General features: G+C 45.2%; 3 protein-coding genes across 5 annotated transcripts in view; 2 read left to right on the top strand and 1 right to left on the bottom strand.

The window, feature by feature from the left end:
* The first annotated feature begins 350 nt into the window (after nucleotides 1–350).
* On the top strand, nucleotides 351–7,196 carry LOC133513777 (protein cornichon homolog 1-like). Of its 2 annotated transcripts, none has more exons than XM_061844858.1 (6): nucleotides 351–702; nucleotides 1,425–1,493; nucleotides 2,157–2,263; nucleotides 2,348–2,482; nucleotides 3,696–6,891; nucleotides 7,168–7,196. In XM_061844858.1, exons 1-5 carry the CDS (start codon nucleotides 622–624, stop codon nucleotides 3,721–3,723), a joined length of 420 nt encoding a protein of 139 aa, XP_061700842.1. In that variant the 5' UTR covers nucleotides 351–621; the 3' UTR covers nucleotides 3,724–6,891; nucleotides 7,168–7,196. The 2 variants fall into 2 exon arrangements, with proteins under 2 accessions (XP_061700842.1, XP_061700841.1); XM_061844857.1 differs by having other exon boundaries at nucleotides 410–702; nucleotides 2,342–2,482.
* A 970-nt stretch (nucleotides 7,197–8,166) lies between these two features.
* On the top strand, nucleotides 8,167–14,342 carry si:ch211-67f24.7 (uncharacterized). The gene is made up of 12 exons (XM_061844852.1): nucleotides 8,167–8,294; nucleotides 8,365–8,489; nucleotides 9,082–9,170; nucleotides 9,291–9,414; nucleotides 10,781–10,919; nucleotides 11,002–11,097; nucleotides 11,260–11,355; nucleotides 12,622–12,767; nucleotides 12,839–12,919; nucleotides 12,998–13,478; nucleotides 13,581–13,672; nucleotides 13,737–14,342. Exons 2-12 carry the CDS (start codon nucleotides 8,404–8,406, stop codon nucleotides 13,861–13,863), a joined length of 1,557 nt encoding a protein of 518 aa, XP_061700836.1. The 5' UTR covers nucleotides 8,167–8,294; nucleotides 8,365–8,403; the 3' UTR covers nucleotides 13,864–14,342.
* Nucleotides 14,343–15,531: 1,189 nt separating this feature from the next.
* sos2 (son of sevenless homolog 2 (Drosophila)) overlaps nucleotides 15,532–23,002 on the bottom strand; it is a 29,315-nt gene continuing 21,844 nt past the window's right edge. For both annotated transcript variants that reach the window (XM_061844850.1, XM_061844851.1), the window contains exons 13-23: nucleotides 22,860–22,972; nucleotides 22,507–22,729; nucleotides 22,296–22,415; nucleotides 22,057–22,219; nucleotides 20,977–21,094; nucleotides 20,729–20,901; nucleotides 19,448–19,564; nucleotides 18,704–18,968; nucleotides 18,588–18,629; nucleotides 18,309–18,412; nucleotides 15,532–17,761 (exon numbers count right to left, since the gene is read on the bottom strand). In XM_061844850.1, coding sequence (XP_061700834.1) covers nucleotides 17,264–17,761; nucleotides 18,309–18,412; nucleotides 18,588–18,629; nucleotides 18,704–18,968; nucleotides 19,448–19,564; nucleotides 20,729–20,901; nucleotides 20,977–21,094; nucleotides 22,057–22,219; nucleotides 22,296–22,415; nucleotides 22,507–22,729; nucleotides 22,860–22,972 — 1,936 coding nt within the window. In that variant the 3' untranslated portion in view covers nucleotides 15,532–17,263. The remainder of the gene's footprint in view (nucleotides 17,762–18,308; nucleotides 18,413–18,587; nucleotides 18,630–18,703; nucleotides 18,969–19,447; nucleotides 19,565–20,728; nucleotides 20,902–20,976; nucleotides 21,095–22,056; nucleotides 22,220–22,295; nucleotides 22,416–22,506; nucleotides 22,730–22,859; nucleotides 22,973–23,002) is intronic.

Here is a 23,002-nt window from a genome sequence, read left to right on the forward strand (position 1 = left end):
TAAATAAATTTAAAAAAATGCGTATAATATTAACCCTAACCTGTTTTGTATTTTTTAATGTATCTAGCTATATACAGATACAAGTATAATATGTCATGTATATGCAATTCAAACGTGTGTCTAGCTATATTTTATCGGGAATGAAATTTAAATAGCATCCCATTTTGTTTCTAAATTTAATTCATGAAAAATACGTTGAAGTGGATTATAGTGGAGTCCTTTGTGGTGACGTCACACTGGACATCGTTGCCCACACAGTGCTGAGCAAACACTTTGAGACCGGCGGAGAATATAAACGAGCATTTTTTATAGGTGCATAAGGAAAAGGGAATATGAAGGAGATTTCGCAATGGGTGCACCAACGGAGAAAAAAAGGATTATTAGTAGTATTTGAATATAAAGGTACTGCTGGAGCGCTTGAATATCGCCAGAAGATGGCGGCAAGTACAACGGTGTGGTGGTGACATGGCTACAAAACAGACTGGCGAAGAAGAAACACATCGAAAGAAGGTTGTGCGCGATGTGAGGATGTCCGGGATGGCTTCCTGTTGCATCAATCATCCGCTGAGGCGCTAACCAGGGACAGACGACCCGACCCGAACCGGAGAACGGGGGTGCACAATGGAGTTCCCTTTCGCGGCCTTTTGTTTCATGCTCGCAGTACTGCTATCTGCGGCGCTCATCCTCATCGCCGTTTTCCACGTAAGTACTGCGCACTCGTTCACTTATTGGCGTTTCTTCGAGTCTTTTGGCTCACTCCGAAGAGAGGAAGTAAAACGTAAGACAGGCCATGTTTGGCTTTTGACGTAAATACCCTTCAACATGTGTGGAATACAGTTTATTAGTTTCGAGCGCTTTCAAAAATTGTCACTGTCGAAAGCGAAACCCGTTTTTTTGGCGTCTCTTCGCGAGTTAGCAAGCTAGCAGACTGAGCTATAATGGGACGGGAGTCGCGTCGCTGTCAGCCGCTTTGTGGAAATCTCGCGATAGGTCACGATACTCTTTAAAAAAATACACACATTTTTGATTATACAGTAATTATTTTTCCATTTCCCCCTTCCTAACATTTGGTTGAGTGTATTTTTGTTCTAGTGAGGCGACAGTGCTAAAATATTTGCAGCTCCGAACAGCAAAGCACCGGTTAAAAGATTTCAACTTGCCAAAAAAAGGGAAAATGCGTTTCTACTGTGTGTTTGTGTGTGTGTGTATATATAAATAAGTGAAATGCTGTGTTTCAAAATGTTTTTGATGTTTTTTTTTGTGTATCTGGGGGATTAGAAATGATTATTGGCAGTCAAATAATTTCATTGAGTTAGGATTCCGCTCACAGAATGTGTTTGAACATGTAAGTCAGACCGCCATTTTGCTTCAAGAAGACAATAAAGACTTAACCTCATGTCCTGTTGCCATGTTTGCTTCTACAGTTATACGTTTTTGACGAGTTGAAGAAGAACTCCAAGAATTTTATAGAGCATTGTTACGGTTTAAATTCGGTAGGTGACCCCACTGGCGCCATTCCGCCACCTTTGACCTCATACGAGTGCATGCCGGAATGACGGAATTGACTTGGGGGGAACTTGTTCAATCATTTCTCTGCACTGTCATGCTAAATAAATAACCTAGCCTAACCATGCTTTCTTTCCACTGTCTAAACTCTGCTATTTTTTTTTTAGTCAAAATTGCTCATTGTGCGCTAAACAAGTGTTTGCAAATGTCTTTTCAGTTAGCTAATAACATTAAGGTTTGCGTATCTTTTATCAATATAATAAAAATGTATCGGCTGCTTTTGTTTTCAAGGGGGGTCATTTTCTGCTGTCTGTTTTTCAAGTTGAGGCTGTTTCCAGCCCAGAGTGAGTTAAGCACTCACGTTCAATTTAATTTCAGTGATGTATACTAAAGCTGTTAACTGAAAAGACTTGCAAAGGCTCAAAACATGCACGATATTATGAATATAACAATTTTACTATGACCTCCCCTTTGTTTGCATACCAGTTCGACGATCCGCGTTGCTGCCTTCACATCTGCAAGTTACTTTTCTTTCTTATCTTTCGCACAACACGCACCGCTGAAATATCGGCTTGTCGCTGTACCCTAACGGTGGCCGAGTGTATGATTTCATTTCCCCTCCTCCCCAACCCCGCTTGGGCGTTTCCCAGCTGGTGCTCCCCGAGTACGGCATTCACTTCTGCATCATGTTCTTCTGCGCCACCGAGTGGTTCACGCTCTTGTTCAACCTGCCGCTGTTGGCCTACCACGTCTGGAGGTGCGTGTTTGCGGGTCCAATGAGCCAGCTTCTTATTTGAATTTCACGTGTGCTCAAGCGGTGTAGTGTGTCTGTCAGGTACAGGAGCAAACCCGCCAGGTGTCCAGGAGTCTACGACCCCATAACCATCTTGGATGATGGCACCCTGACATTGTGTCAGGTGGAACACTGGTGCAAGCTGGTCTTCTACATCCTCTCCTTCATCTACTACCTCTACAGGTAAGCTTGTCGTTATAGAGGCCGTGTGGGTTTCGTCCTGGCCGTGGAACAATGAAGCAGATCTTCAACCCTCGGCAGAGTCTCTGAGGGTGCATGGGGGGTTCGCCCAACCAGTCTACATGTGTTTTGTGGACTTGGAGAAGGTGTTCAACAGAGTCCCTCGGGGTGTCCGGTCCAGGGTTCTTCAGGAGTAGGGCAACAGGCGGATAGGTGCTGGGCCTGCAGTGATGTGGACTTTGTATTGTTCCGTCGTGGTAAAGATGGAGCTGAGCCAGGGGTGTCAAACTCCTTTTCATCACGGACCACATTGTAGTTACGGTTTCCGTCAGAGGGCCATTATGACTGAAACCTTGAAAATCTTGAATTGACTCATCATATTTACACAAAGTTATCAATTAGTTTTGGAATCAGAAATCGAGGGAAATGGGTTTTTCAACTATTGTTGATGTTTGGTAATAAAAATGGTTAAGAAATCTCAACGTCATTTATGATGCGACAATTTGAAATTTTGCTACAAATTTGAACAAAAATCCTGAAAAAAAAAAAAAAAAAAAAAAAAATCGCGGTCCACATAAAATCATGTGGCGGGCTGCATCTGGCCCCCCGGGCCTTGAGTTTGACACCTGTGAGCTAAAGGGAAGCTTTCAGTTTACCAGTCTGTTTACGTTCCTGCCCTCACCCACGGTCAAGCGCTGTGGGTGCGACCGAAAGAACAAGATCCCGCATACAAGCGGACGAAATGAGTTTCTGCCGCAGGGTGTCCGGCCCCTCCCTTAGAGAGAGGATGAGAAACTCTGTCATCTGGGAGGGGCTCAGAGTGGAGTCGCTGCTATTATTAATTTGAAAAAGCCTTACATTCAGGTAGTCTACAGAAAAGGTCATATAAATATCAAGACCATGGAAAAATTGCTTGAAAATGAGCTTTTCCGTTTACAGGGATATGTTTTAAGTTTTCAAAATGTTATGGTTGCCCTGTATTTACACTGTTAGAAGTAACCAGAGGTCACCATTTAACAGTGTTTTATCAAAAAAATTTAGGCCGACATTTTCAGTGTTTTTCCAAATTGGTCATTCTCATCCCTGCATTTAAAAGCCTTCAAAAATAAATGTGATAACCCTTTAAAAAAAAAAAATCAGTTCTGCTACATAAAATGCGTTCAAACGGTCTTGCATATGAATGTGATGACAAAATGCTCTCATTGTTCTTGTCCAGTATGATCTACGTTTGGGTGACCTCATAAGGTTGGAAGCACGAGCGATGACAACAAAACTGGTCTGGACGCTCGGAACTTGGAGCTGTGTGAACCCACTCTAGGGAGCGGCCGGAGATCGCCATAGTAAGCGACCCCGGACGCCATCTTGAATCTCTCGGGCGGCGCCCACACTGCGACATTTTGCGGATCAAACCAATGATGTAGAATTAAAAGCACCCTTTCACGTGGTAATTCGGCTTCAACTTCCGGTCAGGGCAAAACATTGCTTTGTGTACTATTTCATGTGAAATTTAACATCCTTAGAATTGTAAATTATGAAACATAATATTGAATTTAATTGGAATGCGTCAGGTTCTGCTTTTTTGGTGTCAATATGGATCTTTCTTGTTGCGCAATTGGCTGTCAAAACCGTGCAGGCGGTCACAAAGAAGTAACTTTTCACCAGGAAGTGCGTTTCAGTTGAACATTTATAATTATGAATGTGGAAAATATGTCATTACAGTGCAGATTAATCTGTTTGGAGTATCACAGCTTGCCTTCTATCACTGATAATATACGATCACAATTCTTGTACATCACAGTCACTCATATATATTTCAGAATCACAGCATATCACAATTATGTATTGCAGGTTATATACTGTTGAATGTAAATCAGTGGTCTCAAACTCGGTTCACCTCGGAGCCGCTGGAGGAAGATTCTGGCTGATGCTCGGCCGCACGTGCACGAAATTTAAGTGGGGGGGGGGGTTGGGGAGTGTTTCACATTCTTTAACACAAAATAAGATAAACAAGGAAGCTCGTGTAAATAACTCCTGTGCAAAACTAATAAAACTTTCCATGGCAACACCACTGCAACTTTCGCTCAATGAAAAATGTTTTTCTGCTTGCATCGACGCTTCTCGCTGTCACGCCCCCGAGAGCCACAAGCCCACCGTGATCAGGTGGGGTTGTCGGCTCCCCACACAGCACCGTAAAAGTGGCATTCATGCAAAACTTTCGGGCCGCGTTATTAATTGCCATAATTTCCTGCATATAAACCACGACTTTTTTGACACGCTTTAAACCCCGCGGCTTATGCGGTGATGCAGTTATTTTGTGGGTTTTTTCTAATGGCCGCAAGAGGGCACTCGAGCGGAAAAGGTAAGAGTGAGATTGGTGGACGCAAGTGACTTTTACCGGAATTTAAAAAAAAAATGTTTTTTTTTTTTTTTTTTTTTAAACCGTCCCTGTTACTGCGGTGTCTAAAGTGATTTTTACCGGTATGTTTTTTTTTTTTTTTGTTAATTTTAAACCAGCCCTGTTAGTGTGTTTCTGCTGTTACTGCCGCGTCTTAGTAATTTAGGTATGTTTTTTTTTTTTTTTTTTTTTTTTTTAAACAGCTGTATTAGTGCTGTGCTTTCTTAGTCTTCATTTTAGAGATTCAACATAAATGGCTTGAAAAACACCTTCAGTTTTTGGTCTTCAACAAAAATACCCATTTAAAAAAAAAAAAAAAATCCAGAAAATTGAGTCCTAAAAATGATGGGAGTCTCCATAAAAGCCCATGAAAAAGATCCCTAAAAATGAAGTGTTCTCCATCAAATAGTTTTTAGCATTAGCGCTGTGCTCGGTGCAGAGGATGTGACTTTTACCAGTATGGTTTTTTATTTTTATTTTTTTAACCACCTCTGTTAGTGCTGTGCTACTGTGTAACTGCCATGGCTGTATTTTTTTAATTTTATTTTTTTTTTTTTTAAACTTTTTTTTTTTTTTTTTAACCAGCCCTCTTTGTGCTACCGTGTTGTTGCTATATTAAGCTAAGGTAAGATATTAAAACTTTGAAAAGTCTTTGTTTACCGTCTTTCTTTGTAAATATCTCGTGTTTTGATGTGGGTTTCAATATGGGAACTTGGCACAACATGTACCAAATGGTATTTCCTTTACAAATGTACTCTCTGAGGTTTATAATCCGGTGCGCTCTGGAGGCCGGAAATTTCGGTATTTTGATGGTCTATGTGGCTCCGTGTTCGAGGTGCGCCCGCAAGATTTTGATGGCTTCCTTGGCTGTCATGGTTACGGAGAGTTTGATGAGGAGGCAGGCGGTGACTGAAAAAAGAAAATTTGTAAATGAGTTTTTTTTTTTTTTTTTTTTGGATGGATATTACAGTCATTTTTACAGATTTGAAAAGTGCGTCAACACAGCAGCCAATCAGAACAAAGACAGCCAATTTAGCCCCACCTTATGCAGGAAGCCCAAAACTTATGTCATGCGTTATAACGCGTTGCCTACACTCATTAAAAAAAAACACACACATTAAACCATTAATTAAAATTAAATCCATTATCATGCTTATAATATTAACCCTAACCTGTTTTGCATCGTTTCATTATATAAATGTAATGTATATCCAATTCAATTGTGTGTCTAGCTATATTTTATCAGGAATGAAATTTCAATAACAACCCATTTTGTTTCCAAAAAATGTATTCATAGTAGTAGCTACGCTGAAGTGGATTCCTTCGTGGTGACGTCACGCTGGACATCTGCTGCCCACACGGTGCTGAGCAAACACTTTGAGAGCGGCGGAGAGTATAAAGGAGTATTTTTTTATTTTTTTTTTTATAGGTGGATAAGGAATATGGAGAATTTGTAATAGGTGGGAAAATAAGAATTATTGAGTATATTTAAGTGGGGAAAAGGAGAACATTTTTTAGAGGTCGAAGTGTGAAAAGAGAATACAACGAAGTATTTTTAGAGGCACGGAAGGAAAAGGTAAGATAGACTTTCACAGGTCCAGAAGAAATATCATGGAGTATATTTAATGCTGCTATTCAGAAGCAATATTTTTTTATGGTGGTGAAAATAGAGAATATCAAGTAGTATTTTACAGGTCCCATTAAATATCAAGGAACATCTTTTGAAAGGACTTAACTGAGGTAAGTTATCGTTTCGCTTTCAAAACCCTTCTTTGACTTAATTTTTCATGTGAAATTGGGTATAAATATATCCCTCCAGAAGAATTTTTTGGGCCTATTTTTGTTGTTTATTCGTAGCGCCCGCGGCATCTTTTGACGAGCCTTGTAATGTTCGGCAGGCTGCAGCGGGCTGACCTCCCGCAGGGCCACGCACGACCCACAGCTCCTTGGCGGGCCTCGTCACTTCCTGGAGCAGAGGGGCCGCCAGCGGGGGAGGGCCCCGCCTCAGCAGAAACAGGTCAACAAACGCAAAATGCTCTTTTATTCAAGATACAAGCACGTTTTTCGCAGACTGCGGCAGTGTTATTACTGCTACGTGCAGCAGAAAGAGGAGAGATTGTACAGAGTAGATTATTGGAGTAGAGTACACAAGTGTACTGCATCATAGTCGCAAAAATACGCTTGCTACTTGGAGCAGGATAACCTTGGGTAATGAGCGACATGCGGCTTCATCGAGCGGAAAGGCGAAGACGACGCGATTGTGTTGTCTAAACGTGGTCACGAATTTTCACAGTTTGGGGATTTTGACCCCGAGTGACCTCCACGTCGGGTCGGGTCATGAAGCCGAAGGAGGGGGAGCTCGTCGCGGAAATCTCAAAGGTAAACAAAAAAAAAAAAAAAAAAACAACACTAAACACATACGAAGAGTAGTCATCATAGCTGTACTGTAGTATCGGTAGTAGTCGTAGTGCAAAAATGTAGCAGGAGTACTCATCATAGTAGTATTAGAAGCAATACAAATAGTATTGTGTAGTAGTGGGAATGAAACAAATCGGAATTATTTTGAAATCAAAATATTCTGTGGACAACATGAAAATGTTTGGGAAACATAGCCGTTAAATCTGACTTTTTATAAAAACATTTTTTTTGTGTGGAAATTTTTTTTTTGTGAAGTCATATTTATTGAAACTACATTTATGGAATGAATATCACATTTTTGTGGGGAAAAAAGGGTTTGAAATAGCTAATAGTGAAAAAGATTTTATTAGAAGAAATTCTGTAATTTTGATTTTAAAAATGTGTGGAAAATAATTCCCTCACTCTTTTGGTGCAAAAAAAAAAAAATGTGAGAAACTCACTTTTAGGGGGAAAAACATCCATCCAACCATTTTTCAGCCACTCATCCTCAGAAGGGTCGTGGTCATGCCTATCCCAGATGACTTAATACTCACTTAAAAAAAATGTCAAAAACATGATCACCAATTGATTTCTTATGGGGAGGGGAAAATACTTTTTTTGAGAGGGGGAGAAGACTTTTTAAATAATATTTTTACTTGGGGAAAAAATTAAATTATGTAAAATGAAAAAAATAATTTGTAAAGACAAATTTCACATTTCAATGGTTAAAAAAAAACTTTTTTTTTTTGGAAAAACAAAGTATTCTAAAAATATTCACTAGGCAGAGCCTGTAAAATTGTGGTGACTTTTTTTTTTTTTTTTTTTTTTTTTAAAGGACTGTAGTATCTGTGATTGTAGTTGCAGCACATGGTCTCGGAGCTGAAGACCGGCTTCAGCGGCGCCCTGCTGGACCTGGCCCAGATCCAGCACGGAGACTCGGTGCTGCGCGACGAGCTGGACAAGAACCGGCGTCGTTGTCAGGAGAAAGCGCGGTGCCTGGAGGTCCTGGTGGAGTCCCTCAGGGTTAGGCGCCATCCGTCGGCGGGATTGCGTTTGTATTTTATTCTATTTTATTCTTTGTGTGTCGTGAAAGGCTGTTTCGCCTCGCCTCCTGTAGGGGGAGCTGGGCGTGATGCGATGTCAGGTGCTGGCGCTGCGCAGCGACGTGCAGCGACACCAAGAGGACGCAAAGAGCACTGCAGCAATCCACGCGCAAACGTAAGGAAAAGAACAGCGAGCCAATCAGAGTCGGTTCAGAGGTCACGCGGACGTCACGTCAACTATATTAAGAACTTGGTCATTGTTTGAGTTAAATTTTTTTTTTTTACGTTTGATCAACACCAACAAACAATGATCCCTCTTAAAAAAAAGGCAGAAGAAACATTTGATGGCAAAAAAAACCCCACTAATAATTAAAATATCACAAAGACGAAAAAAAATTGCAATTTTACACATACACATGCACTTCAATGCAAAGTTTGCATTTTATTCAAAGTTTTAAAAAAATGTAAATGACAATTTTATCAAATAAAAATGAAATTAAAATGACAAATTTGATAGAAAATGATTATAATAAATAGTACACTAAATTGTTGAAAAATAAATATTTTCACTTCATTTAAAACTGTACAATGTAGTACTTTTTAAATGGAAGTTCATAAAAAAACCCAATTAAATACTAAAATAATTCAATGAATTCAAATGTAAATATTGCAATCCAAAGAATGAATTCAATGCACAGAGCATGACACACTTTGCACTGTAACATTATTATTTTTTTCCTCAAATGTACTGCAAATGTTTTCCTAAGGCGCAGCGGTTCCGATGACGGGTGCCGCGGAAAAGTCCTGCTGCATTGTTTCCTGCAGGGCCTCAAGGCCGGACTCACCGAAGGAACAGGTCACGTCGAGCATTTATTACATTTCATTTGGATTGCAATCTTCACAATATCACGTGCGCATACAAGTTATTTGCTAGAGCCGGCAAGCGTCGCGCTAAATGATCGTTTGTCCAATGCAGACGCGCGACACCAGGTGGCGCTGCAGCTGCTCCACTCCGAGTGGGAATACGTGTCCACTTTGAACCAACTCCACGGCAAATTCAAGACGGCGACGGCGACTCAGCGCGCGACCGCTGAACCTCGGTAGGCTCGCCATGATTTATTATGGAAAAACAAATGCGTTCATTCATCAGTTTACTGGTTTTGTAAATCGTTGTACTGCATGAAAAAGGCGGCTGGAAAGCGTTCTGAGGTCCCGGGTTCGATCCCGGCCCCACCTGTGTGGAGTTTGCATGTTCTCCCCGTGCCTGTGTGGATTTTCTCCGGGCACGCAACATTGATTGGACACATTGAGTGCGGCTGTTTATCCCCTTGCGATTGGCTGGCAGTCAGTTCAGGGTGTACCCCGCCTCCGGCCCGTTGACAGCTGGGATAGGCTCCGGCACTCCCGCGATCCTTGTGAGGATAAGCATCAAAGAATATGGACGGATGTATGAAAAACATACACTTAAAAAAATTAGACCGAGTGTGCTAACTCTGTTTTTGTCATTTTGGCCTGCTGATCACATCACTTGCAATTACTATTATTATTATTTTTTTTTTATGATTGTCCTCAGTCTCATAGGTTGGATTCTGCTCAGTATCAGAAAAGTAACTTGGCGGTGCAATCGTGGTCTTAAGTCCAAACAGCTGTCAAATCCATCAACATTTCATTGAGAGGCGATAAGGAAGACTTGCTTTTACCTCCGGGCCTTCTTTGCAAAAGCGCTACTTACTTTCGGAGTCTTCCATCGATCTTTGAAGCTCACTTTCAGGAATGTTTCTGCGCTGAAGTGAAGCCTGGTTTAATCGGGGTGACCATCTTGGAAACGGGAGTTGACCCGGTGAGGCGCCGACGACCCCTGGAAAAGTGTTGAGTTCAATAACGGACTGACCCTAAACTGCCGATCAAAAAAAAAAAAAGTTCTGAAATTGAGTCGGCGCATTGCAGTTGTCACTGGCTCAAATAGAAAAATGTAAAGCAGTGAACTATACTATGAGTGCCTGTGCTTGCCACCCAATGACGTAGAATGAATGTGGGAAAATATATCATTCCAATATAATGAAGGTGTGTACCTCCTATTACATATGTACGAGTCAATGTATCTTTTAAACCTTCCTGGGAGTGCTGCAAATATTTAGATTATATTCATGTCTCTAGGGATTTAAAAAAATCCCAAGTATATAGATTTATCGCATCGATTTCCGTAACAATGCGTGTATTGTTTACCATGCTTTTTGCCCAGACCGGAAGTCAAAGCCCGTTGACCATGGCGGAACCAATATTGGATGCAGTGTCTAGTTTTTATTCTACATCGTTGACTCCACCCCTCACTGACATTTTTCAGGTTTTTTTTTTTTTTCAGCGAGGGGCAGCCATTATTAATGTGTTCGAATCAATCAATCATCAAAGGTACACAACGATAATAGAACAGGCACTAAAATAGCCACCCATGTCCTTGTGACACAGAGAGACGTTCGCGTCGTACGTGGAGCGTCTCCTGCAGCGCCACCTGCTGTTCAGGAGCAGCCTGCAGGAGCGACTGTCCGCCCAGCAGTGGAAGTCTCTGGTCGGAGACGTTCTGGTCCAGCTCGTCGGACACAATGACGTAAGCCCGGGGCGCCGCAGCGGTGGGGGGGGGGTCCACCCGTCCCGTCCCGTCCCGTCGCTCAAGCAAATGTTGTCCGCAGACGTCTTTCGCGGACGCGTACGTGGGCTACACCGGCGCGCTGGCCTCCTTCCTCCCGCTGGAGGTCCGCAAGTTGGATGCGCTCGAGGAGGAGCAGGTCAGAACTTTACTGTGGATGGTCGGAACTTGTCAAAGTCAAATCAGAATTTGACATCATTTTTAAATGGAAAATTGGATGCGGAGAAAAAAAAAATAAAACAAAAAGCCAACTGTAGCTGAAATGATTGTTATTATTTTTTTTCGATTTTCTTTGGCGCAGGGCGGCCAAGCGGAGAAGGAAAAGGGGCAAATCGGAGCGCTGTCGCTCCTCCTGGCGCCCGTTTCTCGGGTCCACTGCTACCTGAGTCACATCCAGGTCGGTCCCAACACCACCCACCATCGTTTCATTTCTCCCAAAAATATATATAAAAATAAACCATAATATTAATAATAATAATCTGACGTCTTCACATTTGGCGTGCACTGAAATTCTTTTGCTCCATGAAAATCTTTAAAACAGATGAAGAATTATGCAAATTCGTATACGGGAGTAAAAAATAAAAGGTGGAGGTGCAAATTTCTGCTTATGTATTTGTATGATTTATATGTTGTGTATGTAGTGTCTATTATAAATAAACACAAATATTGATATCATTAGGATGATGAAGTAGTTAGTAGTGCAAGCGTAAATTTCAGGGCTTATGCCTATTTCAAATATTTGTATCTCCGTTACACTTGGGTGGACCCGTAGGGTGAGAGTAGGATATAAAAAGTCTACACACCCCTCTTAGAGGCCATGTTTTTATGATGAATCATGTCCTAAAATTTTCCTTCACCCCCACAAACTTTGCACTTCCACTGAATCGTTTTTTTTTTTTTTTTTCAACTGGGAACAATAAATCATATTCAATACTACTTAAAATATGTATTATCACCCATCCCCGTCTGCTGAGGTCTTAATGACGTATACAGTAAAGCCTCGGTTCTCGAACGTCCCCATTTTCGAACAAATCGGTTTTCGAATGAAAAAAAAAAATGATTCGAACGAATCATCATCTCGTATTAACCCCCAATCGTGACTCCAAAAATAGCCCCCCCCCCCCCCGTTAGTGTTTTTTTTTTTTTTTAGTTATTCTCCACTTTTGTTGATTTAAAAAAAAGTTTACAAGGCTGGGGGCCGAGTCGCTACAGATGCACTCCCAGCATAGCGTACTCAACTCCTAAAGCATACATTTTAAGCAAAAAAATATATATATATTTCTTAAATTATTCTAAAAAGTTTTTAAACTATACATGTATTTCTACTATGTAGTTTATAATCAGGAAAAGCCCAGAAAAATGCTTTAAAAAGGCAAATTTTTTTTAGGCATGGAACACATTATTTCTTTGTCCATTCGTTGTAATGGAAACATCGATTCGGTTTCCGAACAATTCACTTTTCGAACAGTTTTCTGGAATGGATTGCGGTCGAGAACCGAGGCATCACTGTATAGCAGAAATAATTTCTCCCAAGGATGGTGCAATTCCCTGGAAAATGTCCCGACTCTATACCGACTCCATTCTCCACGATGGAATCACGATTCGATTCAGTGAAAAATGATTTTTTTTGTTGTGTGTGTGTGTGTGTGGGTGGTGTGTTGAGAACCTGCTGCAGTGGACGGGCAAAGAGCATCCGGACTGCAGCCTCCTGCTGGGCGCCGAGCGGACCCTCAGGGACATTTTATCGCGATGTCACGTCATCCTGGAGGAGGAAGTCCGCTGGGACGGCCCAGAAGAACCGTGGCGGCGGTACGTGGAGTCACAAGACTGGATGTTTTGTTTATTTGCCTGATAGTATCTTTTTTTCCCCCCTCGAGTAGTTTTGGGGATGCAGTGGGCGGCGGCGGCTCATCCGCGGACTGGGCCCCTAACAGGACCGAGCAGGATTTTGTGGCGCTGAGGTGAGTCGAGCTGGACCGGGGGGAATTTTTGAACCTCAAATCGGTCACGCTCGCGTAAACGTCATCTCGTTCCTCCAGAGAGAGCCGGCACCCGTCGTCGGGCCTGACAAACGGTTCTGGCGGGGACCGCGGCATGCGGGTGGAATGCTGGTCCTGCAGTCCCGTGAGGCGGCAGAGCCGTCGGCGGGCGGCCGCCCGCGCTCGGGTCCCGGCGCCGGAGCCCACGGGCGAGTCGGGCCCCGAGGAGGGGCGGGCGGATCCGGACGACACGTCGGCTTTCGACGACTCCTCGCTGACCTCCTGCAGGGACGATGAGGAGGAGCAGGAGGAGGAGGAGGACAGTCAGGTTCCGGTCCTGCTCAAGCCGTCCTCCCAACAACGTTCGGAGAGGGGCGTCTGGCTCCGCTGGCAGATCCCCAGACGGACCCCCCACCCCCCCCGGAGGATCCCCGCCCCCGCCGGCTCGTGCGGCAAAAGGCTGGTCAGCGTCAGGACGGGATCGCCGCCGCTGCGAGCCGAGAGCGCGTTCAGGCCCATCTGGGACCGCCCCACCAAGCAGGTGAGCAAAAACCCAAATTTGAACCAGACTTTGAAACCCTGTCGCCATTTTCGAACGCTGAATATTGTGCCCTTCTCGGTTTTTCCACCTTTGATGTTCCAGGCCCAAGCGTCCCCGGAGAAGGAGCACCGAGGCTTCGTGGCGGTCCAGACCGCCACCGGGCCAAACTTCGTCACTTTGCGAGAACGCCCGAGGTGAGTCGCACGTCGAGGACGTTCGCTCGGACGTCCTCGACGTCATTGTCTCGTTCTTCTTTAGAGCGGGACAAGGCCCGGGACTCGGTCTGGGCCACCAGCCTCTGCTGCCGAGCATCTCTGTGGCGCCGCCCGCTGGACGACTGTGGGAGGACAGCGAGGAAAGCGAGGGACCCTGCAGCACCGTTTGATAATAATCTCGATAAAATACGATAACTACAATATGTGTACCTTACCGTTGTCTCTTCTGCAGACAAAAAGTTGTAATGTAACGTAAAATTTGTTATTGTTGTAATGTTAGGAGAATACATTTGTATTTTGTTTATGCTCTTTAGACGGCATGACTCGTGCACAGGTGTGCCTCAGGCTGCCTGCAATAAAATTCGAAAATGTACAGTTTTGAACAAAATACAAGGGTCGCCTATGCATATACATATATAACATGTCATTATCGAAGCCACTTATCCTCACAAGGGTTGCGGGAAAGCCGGAGCCTATCCCAGCTAGCTTGGGGCGAAAGGCGGACGACACTCTCAACTGGTCGCCGGTCAGATATCGTCGCCATCACGGAGCGGGAATCGATCCCACGCTGCCAGCGCCAAAGGCAGGTGCCTGTACCGCTACACCATCAGTGACTCGTATATACACACACATTCAGACACACGCGCACAATTGATACGATTTTAGTTTGTTCCGTGACCATGCGCGTAACTCAAATCATCATTCCCCATTGAAATGAATGGAAATGCCATCAATCGATTTCCCCTTACGCCATAGTTTCGTTTTTTTTTTTTTTTTACAATAAAAAAAAACAGCACTGCATAATGTTATACTTTATAAAAAGAGTAATAATGCAACTAAATAAAATGACAAAATTTAAGTTGGTTCATCATGACATAATATTGCTATCCAATTAAATGTGCAGCCACTTCTGCTGTGCCCATCTTGGCCAGCAGGAGCCCGTGCTGTATAATAGTCACCAAGTCACAAATGAAGTACACTAGTACTGTACTGTAAATGCTACATTGATGACTTATCGAGCACTTAATCTAGATGAACTATGACAGTGCACAAAAAGGAGGCGGGATTCAAACCGTTAACCGTTGCATGACTGCCTTCACTAACTGAACCGCAGCTCCACATAAACATAAAACTACTATTACTCATTACCCATACTTAATATCTGACTGCGAGTACTCTGATATCTCCTGACTGATTGTGTTCAAACACTCATCGCTAAAAAAAAGGTTTGAAAACTGAGCCTAGCAATTCTAACTATTAGCATGTCAACAGCATTTTGCATTGTTTACTAGCATTAAGCTAGGCGGACTTTCCCAAGGCAAAGTTATGAAAATGTGTGAAATACATAAGGCTTTGCTCTCTTTGTTTGATGTTGAGTTTGACCGTAAACAACTCGGGAGCGACATTCGAGCTTATTTTTCAATATTCGCTATTTGTCAAAACTGCTGCTTATTTTGGAGCTGCGTTGCGTTTTCACTTAAGATAAACAAAAAAAAAAAAAAGCCAAATGAATATTAAGAAATTAAAAAAATACAAAAGAATATACAATGTACATCAATTATAGTCATTTAGGAAAAAATATTCTACTTTCAAAACTTGATTTCTTTTTAAAAGAACTTCTCTCACTTATCTGAGTAGTTTCTAGATAAGGCAACTGCAATTCATGCGACTGACGTACAACTCAGGAGATCTCAAATTTAATAAGCGCGTAAACAAAAATAATGTAACGTTATGTCCGAAGTTGAAAAATGGCGAGGGCAAACCGAAACACGCGTCCGGCCGTCTTTTTTTTTTTTTTTTTTTAACTCGTAAAACAAGAGCAGGGAAGGGGCCTTGGAGTAGAAAATAAGACTGGGTGATTTATTCAACTCATCAAGACTGTTGTTATTATTAATAATAATAACACAAAGCAATTAAAAGGCCACATAGCAACCGGAGAACCCAGCAAAGAACCCAAAAATACTGACTAAAAATAAAAATGTTTTTGCTTCTCCGTTTGAAAGGAAATAAAGAAGAGAAGCAGTTTTTTTTTTTTAACTGTTATGGATGCGGGAGATGGATTTGTTTTCAATCTGTCGTGGGAGGAAGAAAACAAACAAAAAAATTAAAATGAAAAAAAAAAAAAAAAAAAAAACACTGGCTCCTAAAAAACAGGACAGCCTAAAGTGCACAAGTGTGTTTCTCTCCCTCCCCCCCAAAAAAAACAAAAACAAAGAAAAAGTCATGACTAAGTCTTAGTAGGCTGAAATGCTTCTCGTATTAATTTTTTTCTTTCCTTTTACAACTTTAGCGAGGAACAAAATGGCTTCCACTGGAGATTGTCAGAAAGAACGTTAGGTTGTTGTTTTGTTTTTTTCAGTTTTTATCCGAATGTAGCAGCATCGCTTCTTGTTATTATTCATGTTATTATCAGGCATTATTGGACTGAACAGCTGTGGATGAGAGTACAACCAGAAACTTCACTTTATACAAATTATTTAGTCAGTGTACACATTATGTATATATATATATATATATATATATATATATATATATATATATATATATATGTGTACACACATACACACACACTATCCACAAACATGTACAATTTCATAGTCGTATAGCTTTTGTTCTAAACGTTACATAGGCAACTTGTTTTTCTTTTTTTTTTTTTTTTTTCATTTTAGCATATTATTAGAGACACCGTAAAGTAGAAAACAAAAAAAACAAAAAAGGCACATCTGAGCGGCGCTTTTCAGTCTCGGTGGGGGAGAAAGTTTTGTTTTTTTAAGTATTCGGCGCTTAGGTGGGGGTGGGGGGTGTGGGGGGGTCGTTTGAGTTTAAGACGTGGCATACCGGCCTCCTCCCGCTGCCGTTTTGACATCGTGGCTTGACGGGAATCGAACTTCGCCGGGAGCTCGATGTGCAAAAAAAAAAAAAATAATAATAATAATAATTCCGAGCCGGGGAGAGGGAAGGCAACTTCTTGTGTGGCTTGGAAACAGTCACAGTGTAGAGTTGGGGGGGTCCGGTGGGGGGTGGGAGCGGAATCACTGCCGCCCCTTCAAAGTCACGTAAAAAACTAACAAACCAGGGGAAAAAAAAAAAAAAAAAAAAAAAACAATCCCTTTCCCTTATCCCCCTGCATAAAATATTTGATAATAAGACTTTGGCAGCTGTTCGGTGAGAAGGAAGCGTAACAGTTGAAGCTACAACAGTGAGAACTTTCCAAAACGAGATCCTCGCGAGTCTTTTGGGCGAGAGAGGCAGGGGACGCCCCGGAGCGGTCGACAAACAACCGTGGTTTATAGCGCTTGTCCGATCCCGGACGACTCGGGACGAGAGGACCGGCCGGGCACGCCCCGGACTGGTCGCCACTCAGTCCGAGGGCGTTTCGACAAACATTCGCACTCACTTTAGTCTTCGGTGGAGCTCGCATGCGCTTTTTTTTTTTTTTTTTTTTTTTTTAAACAAAGTGGGGGAGAGCAAGCGTACCCGAAGGAGAGCAAACCCCAAACAGAAAGGCCTGAGCGAGTTGAGGTTCGAGCCTCGGAAAGGTGAGGCGGGCGCGCCGACCGTCGGCGCGGGCTACGGGTCCCCCGAGGCGTTGTTCTCCGCCAGCGAGAGGCCGTGCGGCAGCTCCCGCTTGTACGTCTTTGGTGGCAGCTTGGGCAGCTGCGGGCCGGAGTTGTGGCGGGGGGGCACGGGCGGGGCGGCGACCGCGGGGGCCGGCAGCGGGCACAGGCTGTTCTGGCTGGCGCTGAGCGGGCAGCCCCGTCGGGGGACGCGCGGGGACGGCGTGCTCGGCGGCGTGTTGGGCGAACTGGGCGAGCTGCCGAAGTCCCAGTGGTAGCGGCCCACCGGCGAGGGCTGCAGGCTGAGGGGGTAGTTGATGAAGATCTCCGGGGGCCGCTGGGGCACGGGCGGCGGCGTGTCGGGGAGGGGGTCGCGGGGGGGAGGCGGGGGAGGGCTGGGCAGCGGCCCGTCCGGGGGGCCGTTGTAGCCCGGCGTGCGCGGCTGCGTCCGGGGGAGCGGCGGGGGCAGCCGCGGAGGGATGGCGGGGGGGCTGTCGGGCCGGGAGGAGCTCTGAGAGACGCGCAAAAGAAAAGAGCAAGAAAGATTTGTTCATTATCCCGTTTATCCATCCATCCACTTTCTTTGCCGCCTATCCTCACGAGGGTCGCGGGGAGTGCTGGAGGCGGGGTACACCCTCAACCGGTCGCCAGCCAATCACAGAGCAGATAGAGACAAACAGCCGCACTCACAATCACACCTTCAAACAATGTATCCATCCATCCACTTTCTTTGCCGCTTATCCTCACGAGGGACGCGGGGAGTGCCGGAGCCAATCCCAGCTGGCAACAGCCCAGGAGGCAGGGTACACCCTGAAGCAGTCGCCAGCCAATCGCAGGGCACATCGAGACAATCACACCTCGGGACAATTTCGAGTGTCCGATTAATGTCGCAAGTTTTTGGGAAGGTGGGAGGAAACCGGAGTGACCACCCGGAGGAAAAACCAGGCAGGCACGGGGAGAACATGCAAACTCCACGCAGGCGGATCCGGGATCGAACCCGGGCCCTCAGAACTGTGAGGCCAGCCCAAAACGTGAGCATTGGACGGGGTGCGTCTTACTTTGCTTTCCGACATGGTGTCCTTCCTGCGGGGCGGGAGTGGCGGCGGTCTGAGGAGCTCCTCCCCCAGCTGGTGGAGGCTGCCGCACGACACCGACTGGAACTCTGCACGACGGCAAACGCACAAAACGTGCCAAAGACGTGAACCCGCCCGCTCGAAAGTAGTCACGAGACGATAAGAAACCACATTTGGCGTTGTATGTAGTTACATATACGACGTAGTATGAGTACATGATATGATGATGTATCAGATGATGAGAACGCTGTGGCAAAAACTCACTTGAAGGCGGCAGGAGAACCGGAGCAAAAATGGAGTTGGAACCTGCAAGGTCCGCAAGGAAGAGGTCAGATCAATAAATATAATTTCCCAAATTCCACGCGGGCCTTTGAACGCACCGCCGCAGGAGCCGCTGAGGTCGGGCTCCATGAAGACCGAGCTGAGGTCCGAGGAGGCCGACTGCGGCGGCGTCGGCGTGTTGGGCGACGTGGGCACCGAGACGGACGCCGGCGCCTCCGCGTCCGTCTCGGCGATGCTCCGGAAAGTGATCTTGTGGGCGGGCTCCCTCTCCAGGGGCACGGGGTGGCCCCTCAGGGTGCCGGAGGTAGACGTTCGCACGGGCCGGATCCCCGGCGACTTCAGGGTGTAGCTGGTCTTCCTGGGCTGGAGACCGCCGGACCGGATCTTAAATCTCTCATTGCAGTAGTACTTTGCTCTTATGAAATCTAAAGTCTCATTTTTCTTGTAGTTATGGTTTCCCTCAGAGGGCCGTAATGTTTAATCGCCTCGTCATATTTACACGGTACGGTTTTGAATCAGAGATCAAGTGTAATGGTTTTTTCAGACATTGTTCATATGCGCTCATAATATGTCAACGTTATCATTTATGCACGTGATCATTTGAAATTTTGGTACAGATTCTCACAAGAATCATAGAAGTTGACGTTGCCTCCGGGGGCCACATAAAATCATGCAGTGGGCCGGATCTGGCCCCCGGGCCCCGAGTTTGACACCAGTGTTGTAGACATCGGTCATGGACATTAACGGTATTTTTTTTTTTTTTTTTATTGCTGTCAAATATCAAAAAGGGGTCAAATGCGTACGCAAGCCGAAAGCATCACGAGCGGCGGGCGGCGGCTTACAAATCGAGGCGCTTGTCGGCAGTTCCTGGGTTCGATCTCCATGGACGTGTTGAACAAGTAGTCCGAAAACTCCTTCTCGCTCCTGTTGCCCATGGGGTTCAAGTTCTCAAAGAACCGCTGAGGAATGAAAGCAAATGAGTCAAGACCTCATTTTGATATCAAACATGTTGGTTTTGAAAATATATTTTGCGCAGTAGCAGCAGCAGCAGACAATATGAAAAGTATCACGTTCCGCCTTCTTTCAAGTCATCGAAACCTTTTCGGCATTTTGGTCTTAATGCGCCTTTTCTGGTCATGACTCTTCTCGAAGACCAGAACCAATGAAGCTAACGTTAGCACGCTCCACGCAAAGTGTTTTGCTCGGAGAGCGATGGCGTAGGATTAGGTAGGGAACAATGTTCACTCGAAGTTGCGCAACTGCGCATTTGCGCACTTGTAGCGCACTCTCGGCGCAGAGGAACGCAGACCCGGCACAGTGAACTACAGCCTTTTTTTTTTTTTTTTGCTGCTACCACAAAGAGCTTCTTCTCGCCAACGCCCTCTACTTCCTAATTTACCTGACACCGCCACCCTCCATTTTAAAGGGGTACACTCATAATTACAAACACCAGGTTATGTGAATAATAGAAGAAAAAGTGGAGAAACTGGACGAGATTTTCTCTTTTTTTTGAGTAAAGACGAGGTCTGGTCTGAAGCCAAAGTAGAAAGTACAGGATGAAATGGCGTATAATGTTAAAATTCCACGTTGGCACAGCCTGATAGAGGATGAAAGCACAGATGATACAGTGCCCAAAAAGCTAATTCCATATTTTAAATATAGGAGGCAACGTAACATTAACCCTAAAACTGTTTTGGAGACTCATTCAGCTTTCAACATGCATTGCGAAAGATATTCTGCAAGCAATAATTCAGTTTTACACCAAGAAAAACAGACGGGGACATAATTGTGGCTCAAATAAATAAATAAATAAATAAAAGTCAGAAGCGACATTTCAAATTTATAGTTAATAGTTGGCTTGGTATGTATTTGTATTGTAATGTATTTTTTTGTTGACATTTTCAGTGTAAGTTTGCAAAAACCCAAAATTGTTCTGATGGGAAAGTAATCGGAACCATGTAACTTTAAATGATGACACGGATTGACCACAGTGGGTACGGCTGACGTTGCTCACAGTGGTCAAAAGGGGGCGCTCACGGCCTTCGTGTGTTTGCGTCAAAAATTAAGAGGGAACGTTGGTAGGGGAAACCATTTTGTTTTTCCCGTGCGCTTTGGGCACCCACCCGGATGTCGTGCTCCACTTTAAGGCAGTAGGGCTGGTTCTGGTACTGCTGAATCTCGCCGGTGATTTCCGCCACTTTCCTCCGCTTGCTGAAGTTGATCAGCTCCTTGCCGTGGCGTTTCAGGAAGTCCGGATTGCCCTCCTCCGTTTTGAGGATGTTGGTCAGGTAGATACCTTGAGGAGAGGAGGGGCCACACGTTAGCTCGTCGCGGAGGTCGCGGCTGGCGGGCGGGCGGGCGGCGGACCGACCGAAGAAAGGCACGCAGGGCGGGTTGATGGACTTGAGTTTGGCTAAGTATTTCTTGAAATGGTCTTGACTCAGTTCCACAGCATCCTCCAGGATCTTCTTCTTCCTCTCAGGTATTGCCTGCGGACACGCAACGATCCAAATGAGGCCAGTGGAAAATCAACAAAAATAAAGTATATTTTGCCGAGTTTAAAATATTGCGGGAATTGATTTACCGTAATTCCCGGCCAACACGGCGCACCTGGTTATAAGCCTCAGCCAGTACATTTGGAAAGGAAATACCATTTGGTACAAACATACGCCGCAGCTGTGTAAAAGCCGCATTAAACCACGAGATATTTACAAAGACTGTAGACAGAGAGTTTAACGCTAAGGCTAGTGGCGCAATAACAGGGCCGTTTAAAAAAAAAAAAAAAAAAAAAACCTACCGGTAAAAATTACTCACACATGGCAGTAACATGCTAGCGCCGCGCTAAAGCTAGCGCTAACACTAGTAGTAACGCTAACAGGGCCGGGTAAAATAAAACTTGCCGGTAAAAATCAGTGAGACACGGCAGTAACATGCTAGCGCCACACTAACGCTAACAGCACCGGGTAAAATAAAACTTGCCGGTAAATATCACCGAGACACGGCAGTTACACAGCAGCAACATGGTAGCACAGCTCTAACGCTAGCGCAGCGCCAACAAGGCTGGACCGGTAAAAGTCACTTCCTCGGCACATATATTCCACTGGTCTCACTCTTACTTTTCCGCCGGAGTGCCCCCTTGCGGCCGTTAGAAAGAATCCACAAATGAGCCGCATCACCGCGTAAGTAAACCGCAGGGTTGAAAACTCGCGAAAAAATTTGCGGTTTATAGGCCGGAAATTATGGTACTTGTTAATATTGAGAGAAAGTGGAGATTCCCAGAACATACACAGGCGCCTACTATGTCAGGGACTTCAATTTATAATCTCGTTTGTTTAATTTTTTAAACACACTTGCGAATTCTCCCGTCCAGACTTTGCGTAACCTGGAAATTTCTGCGCAGACGCTCCAACTTCAGGAAATCCCGCATGTGTGCACGAGTGGCCGTAGTCACCTCGTAGGTGTGGTCCAGGCGGTACACGGGGACCGAGTTGATGGCGCTGACCACCTCCAGCACGCCGTTGAAGTTGTTGAGCTCCTGAAAGACCTGCAGAATCTCGATGACGCGAGTCCACACCGCCACGCGCTCCTCCAGGTTCATGGTCTCCACGATGCACCTGAGGCACACGTCCCACGTTTTAGTTTGTGAGGCGCTCCCAAGAGGAAAAAAACGTCGGCGTGAGTGACGCTCACTTCTCAAACCACAGCGTGAGGTTGGTGGTGTGCCGGATCATTCGGAGCAAGTTGGGCGAGTTCTTTTCTTTGTCTTCTTTGGTCCACACGCTGCCCACCAGCTCCGACGGACGCACGGCTCTGCGGACACCGGAGCGCCGTTGACGACCGTTTCCCCGCCCCCCCCCCCCCCCCCCCCCGCGGGGGCTCGACGGGCCCGCCGCCGACTCACCTGTACAGCTCGGACTCCAGCAGGGTCAGCTGCCGGGCGATCTCGATGGGGTGCAGGGTCATGAGGTCGAAGGAGTCCACCTGGCCGGCGCGGCAGATGTGCCACTCGACGGGCGGGGGCGGGCTCTCGAAGGTGATGTTGTGGCTCACGCCGTTGGACTGCGTCTGCATCTTGCGCCGGATGATCTTGTTGATGGACTCCACCCACTTGCGCATGGACTTGCCTGGGGTGAAACGCAAATGATGGGACATTCCGGTGGAGGCAAATTTAAAGGGATAGATTTGAGAGAAGTGAATTTTTAAGACACTTGGGAACGGTTTCATTATGGCTGCCTCAAAGCAAGGGATCCTGACCTCGCAGCTGGATTTTGCTCGTGATGTATTCCTCCAAGCGGCTCCTCAGCTCGGGGTCGTTTTCAAAGTCGTAGAAATGATGCTCCACCCACTGGCGGAAAACGTTCAGAACCCTGCGGAGCGAAGACACGCCACAACTCACC

Source organism: Syngnathoides biaculeatus, chromosome 15, assembly GCF_019802595.1.
Source record: "Syngnathoides biaculeatus isolate LvHL_M chromosome 15, ASM1980259v1, whole genome shotgun sequence".
Classification (NCBI taxonomy): Eukaryota; Metazoa; Chordata; class Actinopteri; order Syngnathiformes; family Syngnathidae; genus Syngnathoides; species Syngnathoides biaculeatus.